We start from the raw sequence: 18712 nt of genomic DNA on the forward strand, positions 1-18712 counted from the left end.
TTAAAGTGCATTAAAGTTGCTACCTCAGGTAACTCTAGAGCCCTGAACCAATCCAGGACCCCAGACCTCCCAAGGCCTGTCTAGAGACCATGTGATTTGAATTTAACTGAAGAAGTTACACCTGTCTTGACTACCCTTGTAGACTGACCAAATAACTAGAACTTCCAGGTCCCTGGCCTTCTGGAATTTCTGCCCTGTCTTCCCTCAACGATGGACTGGCAACAAAATCTGTAAACCAAATAAACCATAAACCCTGCTTTCGGCCATAGTCATTATCACAGCAGCAGGCAGCAAATTAGTAGCCCAGGCGGCCTTTAAACTGTTAGCTCTCCTTACTCGTTCTCCCAAGTGCCATGATGCTAAACATGTGCCATTATGCCCAGCTAATTCTAATTTTTTAAGTTACTATTAATAAAGTGTGAATTACTCATAACCCCAATCAATCATCAAAACAACCGTTGGCTGTATTGTGAGATAAAGAAATAGACAAACATAAAACAGTTAAAAGTGCTTCTCATAACGGCAATCCTGGCTCGGTCAGGTAGAAACTGATCCTTTTGTCATTTAATCCCTGGGCCTCAGTTTCCTCCTCTCAAAGGGCTGTTAGGAGGGTTGGGCTAAGCCTGTAAAATGCGTAGCTGTAGTTAGTCGCAAAGTGCTCAAAGATATTCCTGGTTTTGTCTGTTGTCTTATCACCGTGCAGAGGGCACACGGCTTGGTGGAATTTCAAATATGAAAACATAATATTTCAGATTTCTTCCTATTCCTAACTAGTACTTTGTGTTCCCGTTCAGTGGCAAGCATTAACGGTCCCAAAACTATGTTAAGGACCAGCAGGTGCTGGGTCAGTGGGCCTCAAAACCTCCCATGGGCAAGGCTTCTCCCTCGGCTATCCGCCTCCACGCCGTTTGGCAGAGGAAGCTCCTTCCTATGCACGGTTGGTGGTGTGCTCAGTGGATGTGTCACAGGCAGAAATTCCTAGCCCCGGGGAAGCAGCTGCTCTTTAAAGGAGTGTGCCTGCCTTCCCAAGCTGAGGCTCAAGGGGGCCTTTCTGAACGGTGCCCAGGCTCTCTGGAGACTGCTGCTGGGGAGCTCAGGATTGACCAGCCGCGTTCAGGTTCTGAGACAGGCTGGAAATCCATCTTCTATGGATAGCACACAGTGGTGGTCTAGCCGGAGCCATCCCCGTCTTCTCGGCTGGGCCGCAAACACCGGTCCCGTGGGCCTACAAGCCCCAGCATGCTTTGGGTAGGCGGGGCACGCTGACCGACAGGCGTTTCTGCGAATTGGCGACTGCCAGGGGCAGGACGAGCTGGCGCCTGCGCAGAAGGCGGCGGGTGGGTGGGCTGCCAGCGGTGGACTCGCGTCGGAGCCACGGGCGGTCAGGTAGGGGGTGGGAAGGAGGGTCTGCGACCAGGGATTGTGGTGGGTCGCGGGGCTCCCAGGTTGAGTGGCAGGATCTGGGGACTGGATCGGAGTGGCAGGCCCAGGTGGAGGGAGGGAGAGGCTACGGAGCGATTCCGCGGGGTTGAGATGCAGCTGGGGGAGGGGAGCAAAGGGGCTGAGGAGATTTGCAGTTGCAGCATCTCGGGAGGTATGAGGTAATGTAGGGGCCGTGCGGAGAGACGAGGGCGGGGGAAGGGGGCGATGTGAAGTCCCTGGAGGGATCCGGGTGCAAAATAACAGAAATAGAAAGGGATTTGGAGGCCTGCATGAGATAGGTTGAGGGTTGGCAGGCAGAATCTCTGGGGCTTTGAGGAGATTGGTCTAATGGCAGCAAGATTTGAGATCAAAATAGTCAGGGTCTTGGAAGATCCTAATTGCTGAAGAGAAGGGGGTTTCTGTAGTGGAATCTGGGAAGGATTGAGGGGTGAGTTCCCAGGGGAATGAGTACCCAGCTAGCAAATCGCAGCAAGGGTTTGAAGGCAACACGTGAGGCAGGACGGGGGTGGGAGGTTGGAGGTGGCACAGTGCAAAATGAGGAATGCAGATTAGGGTTTAGATTGAGGGAAGGCAGAAATCCGAGGTGCAGGATTGGAGTTTGGAGCTGGCATACAGGGGTGATAGGTGTGGGAATTTGGAAATAGACTAAAGGATCTATCAGAGGGATGGAGGACACGTAACAGTAATTGGTAACTTGCAGGGTTGCAACATACAGTCTAGAAGATTGAATTCTAGATTTGGGGTTTAGGTTAAGATGAGGATTTTAGGAGATTAGATGGTGGGGAGTGAATAGTATAACTAGTTTGTAGAATTCAAGATCAGGTGAAATTTGTGAGTTGGTGCTTAAGGTCTTAAAGGAGGCTTTTGGTTTGTTTGTTTGTTTTTGGTCTCTGCATAACTGAGCCCAGGGGGTGTTCTGGAGACCCAGGGCCTGAAAATAATTTAAAAATAAACTGTGTATGAATGAATGGAATTTAGGAGAATGCAGGGGTTTGGAAATAAAATCATGAGTCTTCAGAGGTCGTGAAGGAGAGTTTGACATACTCTGAAGGGCAAAGTCTTTCTTATTACTTTGTAAAGGGCTTTAATCCTGAGATAGACAAGGTAGTCTCACTCAATCCACTCTGACCAGCTCAACCTCCCCACCACAGAGCCAACATGAAAGGCCTTGAGGGAAGAAAAGAGGGAGTAGGGGGAGTGAAGCAGAAAGCTACATGTCCCTAACCCTGTGCCCCCAAGCTGTGAGAAATGTGTAAACCCTCCAAGGTAATGAAAGGAGCCAGAATTACCTGGCTTTATCTTATAGAAGGTCTTTGACAGCTCAACGAGGCAGAGGCAGTGATTTTATGAATAAAGTGTTAGGGCTGGGAGAGAAACAAAACAAGGTTTGAGCAAGGGAGATCCTCACAAGTGCTGAGAACGTACCTGTGCCATCTAAAGCCATGGTTCTCAGCCAGGTGGAAACAGTTGCCACTATCTGGATGGAGACACTGTCAGTTGCCATGGTTGAGGGAGTCTGGGAGCTATTGGTTTCTAGTGAACAACCCCCAAAATAAAATATTATCTAGCCCAAAATGGGGAGAACTGGCTTCAGACCCAAGTATCCTGGGTTAAGATCCTGGCTTTTGCTCCTTGTGCTTTGTAATCTTAAATATTTACTTGACCTCTGAGTGCACCAGCTCTTCCTATACCACAGCATTGTTGTTAGGACTCAGTGATACGTTAGGGTACTTCCTGTCGTACCCAGTAGGTGCTCAGGATTTACTAGCAAAAAGTCCTGTATGTACTTTCTTCTCATAACAGTCCTTTTAAATAAGCTTTAGTGTGTCCAGTGTTACACATGAAACTGAGCCTTAGGAGGTCACTTGTCTAAGGGCACATAACTAAAAATGCTGAGGTATACTGCCGTCTAGATCCCCACCACAGAGAATTTTCTCTTTCTTTGCTTCTTTGCTGTAGTCTTCCGTTTTCAGCTTTTCCTAATGAAAAGGAGGATTGCCCAGTATTCTAAAACAGGCTTCTTGATCAGAAGCCCTGGACTTGGTTCTTGGTTTGCTCATAGACCAGAATCAGTGGGGAGATAATGCAAGGAGCTTTGCGTTAGGCAGCATGAGGTGCGAGGAGCTACCAGCTGAGACAAGGAGGCCACTGGCTTGAAAGAATACTTCATTAGGGCCTCAGGCCCAAGTGTAAGTTCTGTGTTGAAGTACAGTAGCTGCTGCTCTGAATGGCCTCTTGTGTACCTTGTCTCTGGAACAGAAGAGTAGCATTGCCTTATCAACTCCAAATCTAGCTACCACACTACAAAAGGCAGTTTTAGAAACAAAATTAGACTGGAGCTAAGACTTAGCTGGGATATCAACACACACCACTTAGGCATATACCTGATGGGAATGGGTTAGCGTGGAGTCTGCTGTTTTACTGCTTGCTTGTTAGTGGTCAGGCACTTGTTGTCCTCTGGCTAAAAACACAGCTACATTGTGTTGATTAATGTTCATTTTTTTCAATAAAGCCCACCAGTTATCTTGCTCACAGTCTAAATGTTATTCCTATTCTATAGGTCAGAAAATTAATAGGTAAGTGACGTATCCTAGGCTACAGAGCAAATGCTTAATGGGCATGTAAATCAGAAGTCACAAGTTTGCAAGGCTCCTAAAGTGTACCCTCTGTGTGCAGACGTTACCTTAGGGAGACTCCTTCCATTGTGCCTTTATGATGGAACAATATGCTTTAAAAGTCATTCCTGGATGAATTTTTCAACCTCATTTCCAGATCTTGCCTGGAGGTAACAGTAGTCTCATCTTCTATGAAAGTATAACATGTTTTGAGTGAGTAGTTTTGTGGCCCAGTTCCCAGGTGTGCATTTGAGGCACTACGTTATTATATACCACTGTCAGAGAACCTGGACAAGCTACTTTTTCTGAGTGTTATTTAGGATGTGGGAAAATGCTTTATTCACACAATTAAGAGAATACATGTGACATGCAAAAAGTGCCTGGAACTCACTACTCCCTGTTTGCTAAAAGGTGGCAGCTAGAAGACATGATTTTAGCTATCTGCTGGCATCGTAAGTGCCCTCACTCTAAACTTCGCAGACCTGGCTCCCTTGCTAGAGTTAGGTGAATAGCAGGTGGTAACCTGGAATGCTGGAATCGGCTTTGTTAATGAGTCCTTTCTGGCATTGAGACAGTTTCACACTTGGTTAGAATTGGGTCAAAGTGCATAAGGAGTAAATGCAGCTTGAATGCTGGCGTAGAAGGAACTGATAAGTCTCCAAAAAAAAAAAAAAAAAAAAACAACACACACATGCAAACCATGTGGCTATGTTAACTGTACAGTGGTCCTTTATATCTAGTTTTTAGATAAAGTTTTTTTCATATCTACTTCTAAAACATTTCTGTGGCCCCACCCACAGGACTAGACTAGTAGTAATTGCTTAGTAAAAGTCGTCTTCATTTATTGCTTAAGGTTCTCCAGTTTTGTTGGTAACCTACACCCACAAGGAACAAAGAGGGGTGTGGGAAATGAAGGCAGCTACAGAATACATTAGGTAGAGAGACTCAGACACTGACCGAGGATTTTATACCTCGGCTCTGCTCTTGCTTCTGAGATCAAGAAACAGTCTCCAAGGAGGCTCTGAGTTTAGGTTATTTAAATGTATGTTTGACGCCTCAGGTCTAGTCTTGTCTTATAACAGGTGCCTGTTCCCACGCACCACAGGCTGGGTAGTGGTCATCACAGGCTGTAGCAGCTGCGGTTACCGCTCCTGCTAACTATGAGAAAAGCTGTTCTCCATAGTTAACTCTGTCTCGCCTGGTGCTGTTCTAAGTGCTTTATGCTCAGTCTCATTCAGTCTTTACCCTGTATGAAGGCATTTTCCTAGATAACCTGAGAAGTTGGGTAACTTGTCCAAATGTTTCCTGTAAACTGGGATGCAAAGCCCGCATGCCCACGTCCTGTGTGCACTTTCTTAATCTGTGTAGCACTGTTCACATCCAATGGTTCTGCCCTGTGATGTATGAGTTAGCTTCCCTTTCGGGTCTCAGTTTCCTCATTCGTATTATTCTGAGATCACTACTTCCTCTAGCTTTCCTTATTTGCTAGAAGGGCTCAGCAGTTTATATTCTGATCAGAACTGGTGGCTTCATTTCTTCATTAGTTCCTAGCCTGGGTGATGCCATTCTCAATCATATCACTCCCAAGTTGACTTTTATTAATCTTTATATGCCTTTGCAGTTTATGAAAGAGACGATTCTTCATTCCCTTCAGAATTTAGTTTATAAACTGAATTATCTGCTAAGTACTGGTTATGATTCTTAATGCTCTTGATTGCTAACAATTATGTTAAATAGTTATTGTCACCAACTATCAAAAAGTCACTGCTTGCCAACTACTTATCAGCACAAGTATCTAGACACATTATCCCTAGTCCTCCTAGTATTTTTTTTTATATAAACTAAGAAAATAGTCAGAGGGAGGTTAAAGAATTTGTCAAGCCTAGAATGACTGACTTTCCCTGCACAGAGAAGTTAAGCAAGGTTAAGCAACTTGCCATCTGCCCCACGTTCTGTACGTGAAGGTACAAACATTTTCTTTTTCTGACTTGAAGGTTTATGTTTTCTGTTTATTCTTTGTTCTTTCTACTACCTGGCTACCTGTTTCACAGACTGGCAAACCTCAGTGGTGTCGAGGATCATACTGTCTTAGCTCTGTGGGAACATACACAGCTCTAGGAGATAGAATATCTTGAGTGAGGGTTGTGTTGGTGTCAGGATGGGTTGTACACTGTAAATCATGCTGAGGAGGTGAGCAAACAAGGTGAATTGAGGTTATATAAAGTGAAAGGGCAAGATTTGGGGGGACGGAGTGAACAATGGGAAATGTGTTCAAGGGACTCTGGAGGCGGCTAAGATTGAAAACAACGCGTTGACTTTTCATTCTGGTTGGTTACTGATTTTTATAGCTTGCAGGAGATGGGCAGCATACCTAAAGGCTTGGCATAATGAGGCAGTTCCTTTCACTGGAACAATCTCTCAAGGAAGTTGAAGTCAAATTGAGCTTCTGTGTGATTCTTTCTTGGTATTAGTAGTCGTGGTCAGGCACGGCCTTCTATAGGAGAGGTCTGCCTGGCTTTGGTCCTGTTTCAGGCTAAGTGAAAGCTCTGTTCTGGGAGGATGGGAAGAGAAGTAGTAGTTCAGGCATTTTCAAGTCTGCTTCTCCAAATTCAGATTCTTCATGGCACGGCATTGTGATGTCTTTTTGGAGAACCTGGTGAAACTAAAGACTAGAGAAGTAGCTTGTACTTGGATGTGGGCATAATTTATTTCATAAAGCTGATAGCTTACACAGGCGGGACGCTTTTGAATTGAAGGAGAGAGTATAATATTCCAGAAATCTGGGGAAGGAATTTACTGGTATTTTCACAGATTGGCAGGCTTGTTTAACAAGCTGGTCTGCCGTGCCAGCTCCAGGAAGAACAGATGTCCCTGCACAATGTAAGGTAACATGCTGGAGATCCAAACACCAAATGCTGCCCTCAGACTGTTGTCGCAGATGCCAGCAGACAGAAAAAAGCAAGTGGTTAGGATTGAGAGGCTTGTGTGGATCCAGAGTCTGTGCTTCTCTTGGCATTTCTGTGGTGCTGCCCCAGACCCACGGCATTTGAGAATTCAGCATTCAGAGTTTGCAGAATCCACGGAGACTGTTTAAGGTCCATGCTGCCTAGTAATCTGTTGTTTTGTTAAGTCTTGCATTTGAGCTGCAATGGGTTGCAGAGCAAAAGCTTGGGATGGTTCACCCACCTAGTAGGTAGATTTGACCCACTCTGTGTTGGCTGAAACTCACCCAGAAGACTGTTCCTTTTTCAGGGAGAAAAGGATGTTTTAAAGTCAGTGTATCCTAGAGCAGAGTCGAGATCACTTGTTAATAAATATTGAGTGACAGGGGTTTTTTTGGTTTTTGTTTTTTTGTAACTTGGAAGTAATGTTGGGTTAAAGATAAGTAAAGGTGCCATTTTTTAACTCTGAGACCTTGAGCTAGTTTTTCTAAACTTCAGTGTTTTTGTCGATAAAGTGGGACAATAAAAATCTTACCACATTTTCACAATGCGGATGAAGTAAGAATAAACATGCACAGCTCTATGTAACATGTAGTCAGCGCTATTTCCTAGGAACAGGGGACTTCCTGGAGGTAAATGTGATGTTATACAAGTGCTGCATCTGCTGCAGAATATTTACTTTATATATTTTCCATTAACTGCTCCTTCCCATATGCCTAGGGAAAGTTGAGGATGTGGATAGGCCTTTCCTTCCCAACTACTTTTCCTTTAAACCAGGCTAACCTCTATACTGCACATAAGACTTGCATCCAAGAAAGACTTATTTATCTGTGTGCCTTGCCTTCCTGGACTTTTTCATTCTAATTTTGGGTCAACAATATCATAAGGCTGCAGAGTTTGTGCCATAAGCATTTTGTCTGCAGAAGATTAGGGCTTTTCAGGATACATAGGTGACATGGGTAGCATGCCAAGCCAGCCAGAAGTGCTTCTGTTTGAAGAACCAGTGCTTTTAAAATCATTAGGGCTTGAATATTTGGTCATCTTAATTCTTTGCTACTCTCCCACCATAAGCCTCTTGGTTTTTAGCTCTTACTAATTATACCTCTGTAATATTGCTTAACTGTGTCTCCTTTGCATTTATACCTGTGCCTTGGTTTCTCTTGGGTCTTTTGTTTTAGCTTTTAAACTGGTTTCTCTGACCCAGCCCCCATACAGAGTCCTTTCCATCCTAAGCATATCAGCTCCTTGCTGCAAAGTACTTGTCCCAGCATACCCTATTTTACTTTCACATGAAAGTCACTTTGTAACCTGAATATCACCAGTCATCCTTAGATTATTTCTCCGTGCATTTTCACAGCTCCCTCTGTAGTCTACTACAGTTTTAACATAAGGGATAAGAGAGAACAGATAACTTAGGACTTTGCTGGTACAGAGATAAATATCAGTGTCACTCACAATGATGTGTTTTTTTTTTTTCATATGATCCTTATGTGAACCCAGCAAAAGACATGCTATTTCCATTTTACAGTGCAGAATATTAAATACGGTGCGATCAAGTGTTCTCTGTTTTCATCCCAATATAAGAACTTGTGTTTCCCATCTGCTTTCTCGGCTTGGTTAAGGCTATGCCCTCTGCCTGATGCTTTGTTCTCCCATTTCATTTCTGTGTTCTTCCAGGCCCAAGTAAAGGTTATAGCCTCTCTGAAATTCAATTTTCCTTTAGGTGAAAATGAGACTGCTTCAGTATCTCTTAGACTGAATCTGCTTTGATCCCTTACTTACATACCTTGTATTTTTAAAGCAGGGCAGGGTATGTATGTTGAAACTCAATGTACTGTATACTCTATGAGGCCTAGACTACCATGTGTGGCTAGGTGACCAGGTGGGAAGCTACACAAATGAAAAACTTGTGGCATCCTTATCTGATGTTTTGTAGATTACTTAAAGGTAGTCATCAGAATTTTCTGTTTTTCTGAGTGAAACATCACAGACCATAAACTCTAGAACGGAGGAAGAAGGGGACATCAAACACACACAGTATTCTTTGCTTAAAATACCTGTGTGTGTCATTGCCTCATTGCTTTCAAGACTCATTTTACAAGTAGCACCACTTACAGGCTGCCTTCCTCAGGGACAGGCTCCATCACTGTACCTACTGTGTTCCACAGAGTGGACCTTCATGTGACTTTCTCTTGGGGACAGGGTTATTCTCTGCTTTTCCATTTGTATATCATATATTTTAACCCTTCCAGTAACCGTATGGGATAGATGCTGTCATTTCTATTTTATAGATGATAGGAAAGTGCATGTGTGTGTCACTATTACCTGAGACATAGTGACTGCAATAACATGTTTGTTAAATAAGTAGATGGTTAAATGAATGATTATAGCTATTTTCTAAGTGTTTCTAGACAGGATTAATTAATAGGCAGTGGAAAAAATGAATAATGGTTTGTTTTTCTCTTTAGCAGGAAATTGACACTGGGGCATGAATATTAAGCTGTGCAGCTCTAGGTTGTGTTAGCAGGAACCCTTGCAGAAAGAGCAATGGCCGCGGCCGCTGCAGCTTCTCACCTGAACCTGGATGCCCTCCGGGAAGTGCTAGAATGCCCCATCTGCATGGAATCCTTCACTGAAGAACAACTGCGGCCCAAGCTGCTGCACTGTGGCCATACCATCTGCCGCCAGTGTCTGGAGAAGCTTCTGGCCAGTAGCATCAATGGCGTCCGCTGTCCCTTTTGCAGCAAGATTACTCGCATCACCAGCCTGACCCAGCTGACAGACAACCTAACAGTGCTGAAGATCATCGACACAGCTGGGCTCAGTGAGGCCGTCGGGCTGCTCATGTGTCGAGCCTGTGGCCGCAGGCTGCCTCGGCAGTTCTGCCGAAGCTGTGGTTTGGTGTTATGTGAACCCTGCCGGGAGGCAGAGCACCAACCTCCAAGCCACTGTACACTCCCTGTCAAGGAAGCAGCTGAGGAACGGAGGAGGGACTTTGGGGAGAAGTTGACTCGCCTGAGGGAACTTACTGGAGAGCTGCAGAGGCGGAAAGTAGCCTTAGAGGGTGTCTCCAGGGACCTTCAGGCAAGGTATAAGGCTGTTCTACAAGAGTATGGCCACGAAGAGCACAGGGTCCAGGAAGAGCTAGCCCGCTCTCGGAAGTTCTTCACAGGCTCTTTGGCTGAGGTTGAGAAGGCCAATAGTCAGGTGGTGGAGGAGCAGAGCTACCTACTCAACATTGCAGAGGTGCAGGCCGTGTCACGCTGTGACTACTTCCTAGCCAAGATCAAGCAGGCAGATGTAGCACTTCTGGAGGAGACAGCAGATGAGGAGGAGCCGGAGTTCACTGCCAGCCTACCTCGGGAGCTTACCCTGCAAGATGTGGAGCTCCTTAAAGTGGGGCATGTTGGTCCTCTGCAAATAGGACAGGCTGTTAAGAAGCCCCGGACAGTTAGCATGGAAGATTCCTGGGAAATGGAGGAGGCAGGGGCGTCTGCTGCTTCGGTCTCTGTTACCTTTAAAGAGATGGACATGAGCCCTGGGGAAGTAGTTGCTAGCCCTAGGGCTTCACCTGCGAAACAGCGGGGTCCTGAGGCATCTTCCGGTATCCAGCAGTGTCTCTTTCTCAAGAAGATGGGGGCGAAAGGCAGCACTCCAGGCATGTTCAATCTTCCAGTCAGCCTCTATGTGACCAGTCAGAGTGAGGTGCTGGTTGCTGACCGGGGCAACTATCGTATCCAAGTGTTTAACCGCAAAGGCTTTTTGAAGGAGATCCGCCGCAGCCCCAGTGGCATTGATAGCTTTGTGCTAAGCTTCCTCGGAGCCGATTTGCCCAATCTCACTCCTCTTTCAGTGGCCATGAACTGCCATGGGCTGATTGGCGTGACTGACAGCTATGACAACTCCCTTAAAGTCTACACCTTGGATGGCCACTGTGTGGCTTGTCACAGGAGCCAGCTGAGCAAGCCGTGGGGCGTCACAGCCCTACCGTCTGGCCAGTTTGTGGTGACGGATGTGGAAGGCGGAAAGCTTTGGTGTTTCACTGTAGACCGAGGAGCAGGAGTAGTCAAGTACAGCTGCCTCTGCAGTGCTGTGAGGCCCAAATTCGTCACCTGTGATGCTGAAGGCACAGTCTACTTCACCCAAGGCTTGGGCCTCAACGTGGAAAACCGACAGAATGAACACCACCTGGAGGGTGGCTTCTCCATCGGCTCTGTGGGCCCCGACGGGCAGCTTGGCCGGCAGATCAGCCACTTCTTTTCTGAGAATGAGGATTTCCGCTGCATCGCTGGCATGTGTGTGGATGCGCGGGGTGACCTCATTGTGGCTGATAGCAGCCGCAAGGAAATTCTCCATTTTCCCAAGGGTGGTGGCTATAGTGTCCTTATTCGAGAGGGTCTTACCTGTCCAGTGGGCATCGCCCTCACACCCAAGGGGCAGCTGCTGGTCTTGGACTGTTGGGATCACTGCGTCAAGATCTACAGCTACCATCTGAGAAGATATTCTACCCCTTAAGAAATGAGAAATACCAGTATCGTCTTTCCCCAAACCCAGTTTCCTTCCCTTTCCTTCCTTGGTTGTTGATGGTACTGTAGAGTAGATGTGGCCTATGCCCTGATTCTAGTAGGATTGCTCTAAAATCGTAGAAGCTCTAGTTTTCAGTGCTTTCTCTTTGTTGTTCCTTTCTTCCCACTGCCCCCCTGCTCTTTCCTAAATTTAGCGCATTAACAGGTACTATATCCCGGGTAGATGATGCTCGTACTAGAAGTTGCTTAGAAGTTAGGTGCTTCCAAGGCTTCAGTAGAGATGTCCACGGATCCCTTTGCCCTTGTGTTGGAAATTTGTATTGCTATTGAATAGTCATTGATTTTTCTCCCTTGGACCCTGAGGTTCCTAGTCTGTTGCTACCTTCCTGTTATGATGTGCTTCATCTGTGATACTTGAACTCTGGCTGCATTCTGTGTGCATGCTCCAGTGGATCTGCTCTGCCCTTCAGTGATATTTTGTGTCTGTAGCATGGTGTCTCTTTTGATCACATTTACCAGTGTGAGAGTGTATCATTAAGTGCCACCAAAGGTGACACAAAGTCCCTTTGGGAAGCAGGACCTCTTGGCTGGATGATTTCTGCCACCATGGGGTGTCTTCTAATAGCACATGTGCCAGAGGACGGTGTGACCCTAGTTGGATAGTGTTGAAATTTTCAGTCTAGAAATCGCTCGCCTTTTAAAGGAGTTCATAGGTTAGAATTAGGCCATAACCAAGGCCGATGAGAACATATCTAGCAAACTTGGGGTATTTTCTAGGACTCAACGTTTCATATTCTTTCCACTGACCTGGGCTAAGAGTTGCTGGAAGAGATGTATACTGGGAGCTTTGGCCAACAATGTGGGAGGGTCGACACATCCGTTTTTATTATAAACCAGTCGGTAGCTAACTCTGTATTCTCTTCAAGTGAGTGCACACTATTTGACTGTGAGATGTATTTCTGTTCTGTGAAGCATTAAACTTATTGATAACTTTCTTCATTGGTGTTCATGCCTTAATTAGAAATGGGATTTTGGGAGGAAGAGGTTAATAGCTCATATTTTGCCTTTTTTATCCTAGGAGTACTGTTTTTTTTTTTTTTTTTTAATTTAATTTAATTTTATTTTGTTTTTGACAGCATAGCATTCTACTTAGTTCAAAGTACAGCCCAAAATACCATTATGTAAAGATAAACAGACCCTCCTCACTGTCACATGCATTTGAACAGAATCAGCCTAGCATCACCAGCATCCTGTTCAAAACTGGGCCTTCACCATATCCTTTTGTACCAATTTGTAGTTTGTAAAGGAAGATAGTTAGAAATGTGTGCTTCAGACTACATGTGAGAGTGTGTGATTCTGCATGCTTCCATGTCTGCTAAGCGACATATCTTCATCTAAGGTGGAGGAGTGATTGTAAGCCAAAGGCCTAAATTTTTGCTGTCCTGGAAACAAGATTGCTAAACTAAGCAACCACAAATTATTGGTGGCAGTGTTGCTAGGTAGCTGTCAAAGGATGGGTGAAGAAAAAGTAATAGTGAACTAGTTTTTCTTGCTTCCACTTAGAGAAAGCTCCATATTTTGATTATGAAATTGCATCTGATATTCCAGGTACACAGAATTGAGAATAAATCGATCCAATTAAAAGTGCATCGCAGTGGCTCAGTCACAGAGCCATTCTATCTGTGGTGTCTTCTGGCAGCAAATCTGTCTTTGCTGTAGGTGGAAACTTACGTAGGCAGTAACAGTAATTGAAAGCTCTGCCACACAATGCGCAGTAGAAAAATGAACACAGTGCTAATTGATAAGAGGGCTAGGAACCCTCCAGCTGCCTTTGTATTTGGCATTTTGATTTCTCATCTCTATAGCACAACCCTTCATTGACTTTCAAATAAAGCAGGTGTCTGCTGGTGTGATCTGACTGATTTTCCATTTTGACACTTTAGGCCCTGTTGAATATACAGTTTGCAGCTATCTGCCGGGTTGTTTAAATAAACAAAATGTGATTTCAAGAAATATTTAATCATAGCCATTGGGTTTTGTCCTTCAAAGCAGTAGCCCTCCTACCCAAATAAAGTATCAATTTCCAAGACTGTCCTGTGTAAAATCAATTAAGAGCACTGGCTCTATTTGCAGATTTGGTGGCCTTTCCTTACCCCAATTCCTGTGCTACAACTGTAAACTTTTAGGAGCCTATAGAACACTTTCTGAAAACAAGCTGCAGCATGCTAATCTTCCACTTCTATGTTATTAGTCATGGAGGCTGCACAGTTTGCCTTACGAAGAAAAAAAAAATGCCCTGTGAGTCTAGGAAAGATAAGAGAACACGGATGTGAAAACATTCGGCCCAGTTCCCAGCGTCCTGGACAAATACTAGCCAGCTAGCCATTTCTTTAGATACAGAAGAGTGTGATGTGGGCTTTTGTGGTTTCCGTCCACATTAAACTTTTTTTTGCCTATCTTCAAGCTTTCCAGGCTTACGTTTGGCAACTGGAACCCGCTTTGGGCATTTCCTCCCCGAGCCACAAGTGTCCTAATATGTCTGCCTGCTCCTTTTTACAGGCTAGTTAATATTCCTTGTTTTGTATAAATCCCCAGGTCACTGTTATTTGTCCATGTGTCCAAGCTTTTATGAGACCAGCATATGGCACTATGTTTCATTTAAAATTTGTTTTCACCTCATTATTCAGTTTGCTCCCTGGTTTCTGAGGCTTCTTAGTGCAGCTCCCCTACAGTAGATAAAAAAGAGATTCCCAGTCAAGTCCTCTGAAAGACTTATAAAAAAAAAAGCAAGCCACAGTCAAAAGCTTGGTCTGACCCATGTCATTCTTGGAGAATGTAGGAAGAGAGATTCCATTTGTTTTTGTTAAGCATCTACTATAGGTTAGGTGTTCTGCCACATGTTTAAAAGAAAAATGAGACTATTAATGTGTTAACTTTTTGTAATTTTTCCAGAATCGTTTCATGTCTGGAGTGTCTGAACCCCCCTGTTCTGCTGCTCTGTGCTTCCCTGCAGACCATGCACAGGCTGAATGACAGCAAGAGTGCAATTCACTCTTCCTGAGCACAGAAGACACGCCACTGTTAGTAACAGTGAGTGTGGCTTGAGTTTTGCACTCTTCTGGGGTAAGGCAAGTACTGCTGAAGAGGTTGTGTGGCAGTCCTAATGAGAACTTCCTAAGCGAAGCACTACCCAGCCCCATAGGAGGGCTTGGAACATGGCTCTAATGTGAGACAGGGTCTTCCTTTACATCTGGCAGGAGGCTGGCTTACAAATGAGGATGTACAGCCCCACAGTCATGAAACTGGGTGCTTGGATGAACTTTACAAGCCAGGGCGGTGGTAAGACAGATAGCAACTGAGCAGGATATACCCTTAGACTGCAGATTATGGCTGTATTTTGTAAATGTCGATGCTGTTGGGACCACATCTAAATGCAGGCTTGTTGGGCAGTCCTGGCCTGGCAGTGTTTTCAAGTGTGAGATCATTGGATTTAGTCGGGCCTGGGTCTGACTTGTGGCTCTGTCTCATGTAAGTAGCTGCAGGGCTGCAGGTACTCTAGAACATCGGTTTCTATACACAAGGGCATTGGGAGAGACTAGGAAATTCCCTTTTAGCTGTGCTCTCAATGTCTCCCTGACATGAGTTGTTGATGTCTCCCCCATGTCTTTGCATATGATGTGCTATAATACTGTTGTGTGTTCATGGAAAGTAGAAGGCATTAAGGAGAAATAAAAAAAGCCTGCAGTTTGGAATGTGCCTCACCTTAGTTCAATTGTTTCTGTTCTCCAAGTATTATAATTTTGTGTCAGTTATTAGCCAGTTGTAACCCTGCTAAACTATAGTTTATATATCTAGTAAAAAGAAGTGACAGTTTACATCTCAAAGGGTGAAGGTTATGAGAATTAAAAGATAATAATGCCATGGTTTATGTAAAAGCGCCCAATTAAGAAAATGACTTTTATGGTAGAGGGCAAAGACTTTTCTTTTGCAGGAAATTGATTCACATTTTTTTTTTTTTTTAATGTAAATGCTGGCAATTCCAGGCCTTTGTTGGTGAAACAACGAAACGTTTGTTCAACCTGGCCTGGTTTAATTAAAAGGTCTGTTGGACCAAGAATGGGTTTGCTGGAAGAGCAAAGGCAGAACTCATTCGCAGTACTCTATCCCACTAAGAAAACTGCATTGATCCTAGCCTAATTCCAATAAAGCAAGTAAAGTAACATCTTGGCTCTGAGAGGTAGATGGATTCAGGGAATCGGGATTTTAAATGATTACATATAAATGTATATCTACATATGTATGTGAATACATGAAGGGAATTTTTTTAACTTAGAATCATGCATGTTTGCTATTCTTCAGCTAGCATAAAATACATTTTCTTTCAGTCCAGTTTTCATTGAATCATATAAAAGCCACAAATCACATTCTGAGGAAGAAGTGTTAAGACATACGGTTAAAACATGGACTTATGGAAGCAGAATGAGCACAGCTTGGGCCTGCTTTCCTGCCCAGTGATTCTGTGACCAGCCACGGACAGTCAGTTTCTTCCTCTTTACTCTCATGGTACTGCTTCCCACTTTGCTAGAAAGTTGTGAAGAAATGGTAAGTGTAAAGTAGCAGACTATAAGGCACTTCTAAAATCATATATGACATGGATAATGCACCTGAAAGCTGCTCTCATTTGTGTCACAAGGAATTGGTGAGGAAACAGTCTCTATAACAATAAAGGAGAATTATTTAGTAACTCATAGAAATCCTGACTGAAAGACATGAACAGTTTTTATATGTCACCTGCCTGGGCTTTTATTTTCTATACTATTGAAATCAGAAGTTCCCTCTAGTGATTTATGGTTTACTTGGTTATAACTATGACAACATTGCATATTTTCAAAAATAATAGGGCCTGAGATCCTATTTATTCATTCACCTGCTCATTAAACACACAAGACATCTACTGTATTATCAGCACTAGTTGTGTGAGTAATGAGTACAAAGACAAATCAGTCATGAGCTTCACAGTCAGATAGCTTGTAGTCTGGTTGCCAAAATAAAATAATGCAAACCACACAGATGCATTGAAGGATAAGATAGACGGGTTAAGACAGAGTATGCCAAGTGTTGCAGCAAAAATGATGGCTGAGGAACTCTTGATTGCTAAAGTGCTATCAACGCAAGGGGAACATGACCAAGTATATTGTTAAGGGGAAGAATGGGAATGTGCCAATATATTAAAACCAGAGCAGAGTGAGGAGCCCAGAGACTAAAGAAGTCTAGTTGCTCTGTAAATATCAAGAGTTCTTTATCCAAGGCTGAGTCTCACTGTTCCTTTCAGTGCCCATATGCAGCTCAGTGAGGCTGCAGTTGTGATCAGAATCCTGGAGTCTCCATGGTGCAGGGCAAAAGTATAGCTAGTTAGAAACTCTGATTTGGTCCCCTAAATTATCTTTTATTTATTTATTTTTTTTTTTGCTTTGAAAAACATGAAATAATGTAAAACCACTTCTCAAAAGCATAAACCAAATGAGTCTTTTACTCTCTTGCTTTGTGGTAGGGTTTCACTCTTTTATTTTTTTATTTTTATTTTTTTACTTTTACTGGAAATTTTCACAATTCACCATTATTGCTTTTGCCCCGTCACTAGACGTGCTAGTAAGAGAAAGCTCAAGGGCTTGCGCCTTTGGTCCTTGGACTATTTTTAAAGTTCACAGGCCATGCCTGTGCATGGAAGATCCGTTGTCCTCCCTGCCTCCAAGCATCTAAAACCAAGTCAGTCTGAATTGCCTGCTTCAAGGTATTCTTGGACCTTCTTAGGAGTACTGCATTTCCTCCAGAAAGCCTCATCTGTGGGTAATAAACATTTTCATGTCTATTTTCTGTGAGGGGTAGTGCCATTGGCTTTAACGTTGGAAATAAGTGTATGGTAAAGGCTTCTACGTTGTGGGGATGACTGCAGCGGTTGACACAGCACGCTGGGATCCAGGCAGTCACCACCTTGAGATTTGAGGTAGCCTGCTAATTAGATCCGGAAGGGCTGTGTTTTTGTCTCCTTGGCTGTGCTGACTGGCTGCATTTGCTGAGCCCTACCAATTATCACAGATGCACTTACCTAGGTTGGGAGTTTTGATGGCCACTTAGGAACGAAGCACCAATTCTGCTCATACTCTGAGCTGTGACTGACGCTAAGACTCAGAAGAATGGCTCTTGGTCAGTTGTCCCTACCAAGCATTAACCCCATTCTATACAACACTCACAGGAAATGATATAGCCTGTGCACCTTGGACAGGTGTAGACAGGACACTTGTGTAGAGGAAAGCTATATAGAATATGACAGCCCTTACTCCAAAAACCAGATGAGTGTATAGAATGTGCCGCTTGATCAAAACAGGTCTGATCCTCAGAATTAGAGCTGAAGTTTGAACCCCATTTACCAGATCTACTTAGAGAAGAGTTATTCCCAATGCATCCATAGCACACATGCAATGTGGCCAACAGATGAATTCAAACCTGACTTAAGGCCAGCATTTTTAAACGCTTTTAAGTATTTGTCAATGCAAGGGGAACATGACAAAGTATATTGTTAAAGGGAAGGATGTAGTCAGAGAAGCTCCTGGTTCTGCTGATAACAGGTCTGGGATAGAGGAGGAAACAAGCAGGTGAGCTAGGACTCCCCACCCAGGTATATCCAGTAACTGCCCGAACTTCAATACAGGAGGATGGACAGCAGCAATGAAAGAAAGAGGTCCATACGTTGACCCCATTGGAACTCCACGCTTTACCAAAATGATTTAAATAGCCACACCAAAACAAGATTAAAAAGTTGCTGATTGGCTTTTGTATGTCTACAACCTGCCTTGAGATGTAACTTTAAAAAAATTTTTTTTTGTTGTTTTTCTGAGTCAGGGTTCTCTGGCTGTCGAACTCAGAGATCCTCCTGCCTCTGCCTCTCCAGTGCTGGGATTAAAGGTGTGCACCACCACCACCTGGCTGTGAATTAACTTTTAACATTTGCTGAAATTGGCAAAACTCTGTGTCCTTAATAGTGGGGCTCAAACTATAGTTCTATCTGTGAATTCCCCTGTACTTAAACAGGGTGCCTATAATCTGCGGGCAGCTACTGAGAACATTTCAGGACATATGAGGGAGACAACTAGGTACATCTCATTTTAGTCAACAAAAATACTGCCTT

General features: G+C 44.1%; 2 protein-coding genes across 8 annotated transcripts in view; one reads left to right on the forward strand and one right to left on the reverse strand.

Annotated features, from left to right (window-relative positions):
* Astn2 (astrotactin 2) overlaps window positions 1-18712 on the reverse strand; it is a 995804-nt gene that overhangs the window by 252648 nt on the left and 724444 nt on the right. The gene's annotated exons all lie outside the window — the stretch shown is intronic.
* Window positions 1295-12521, forward strand: Trim32 (tripartite motif containing 32). 4 transcript variants are annotated; one of them, XM_021657659.2, is made up of 2 exons: window positions 1295-1386; window positions 9469-12521. In XM_021657659.2, exon 2 carries the CDS (start codon window positions 9548-9550, stop codon window positions 11513-11515), a length of 1968 nt encoding a protein of 655 aa, XP_021513334.1. In that variant the 5' UTR covers window positions 1295-1386; window positions 9469-9547; the 3' UTR covers window positions 11516-12521. The 4 variants fall into 4 exon arrangements, with proteins under 4 accessions (XP_021513334.1, XP_021513335.1, XP_060237192.1 ...); XM_021657660.2 differs by having other exon boundaries at window positions 1298-1386; window positions 9472-12521; XM_060381209.1 differs by lacking the exon at window positions 1295-1386 and adding an exon at window positions 1459-1601.

The sequence above is a fragment of the Meriones unguiculatus genome, chromosome 3 (genome assembly GCF_030254825.1).
Source record: "Meriones unguiculatus strain TT.TT164.6M chromosome 3, Bangor_MerUng_6.1, whole genome shotgun sequence".
Taxonomy (NCBI): Eukaryota; Metazoa; Chordata; class Mammalia; order Rodentia; family Muridae; genus Meriones; species Meriones unguiculatus.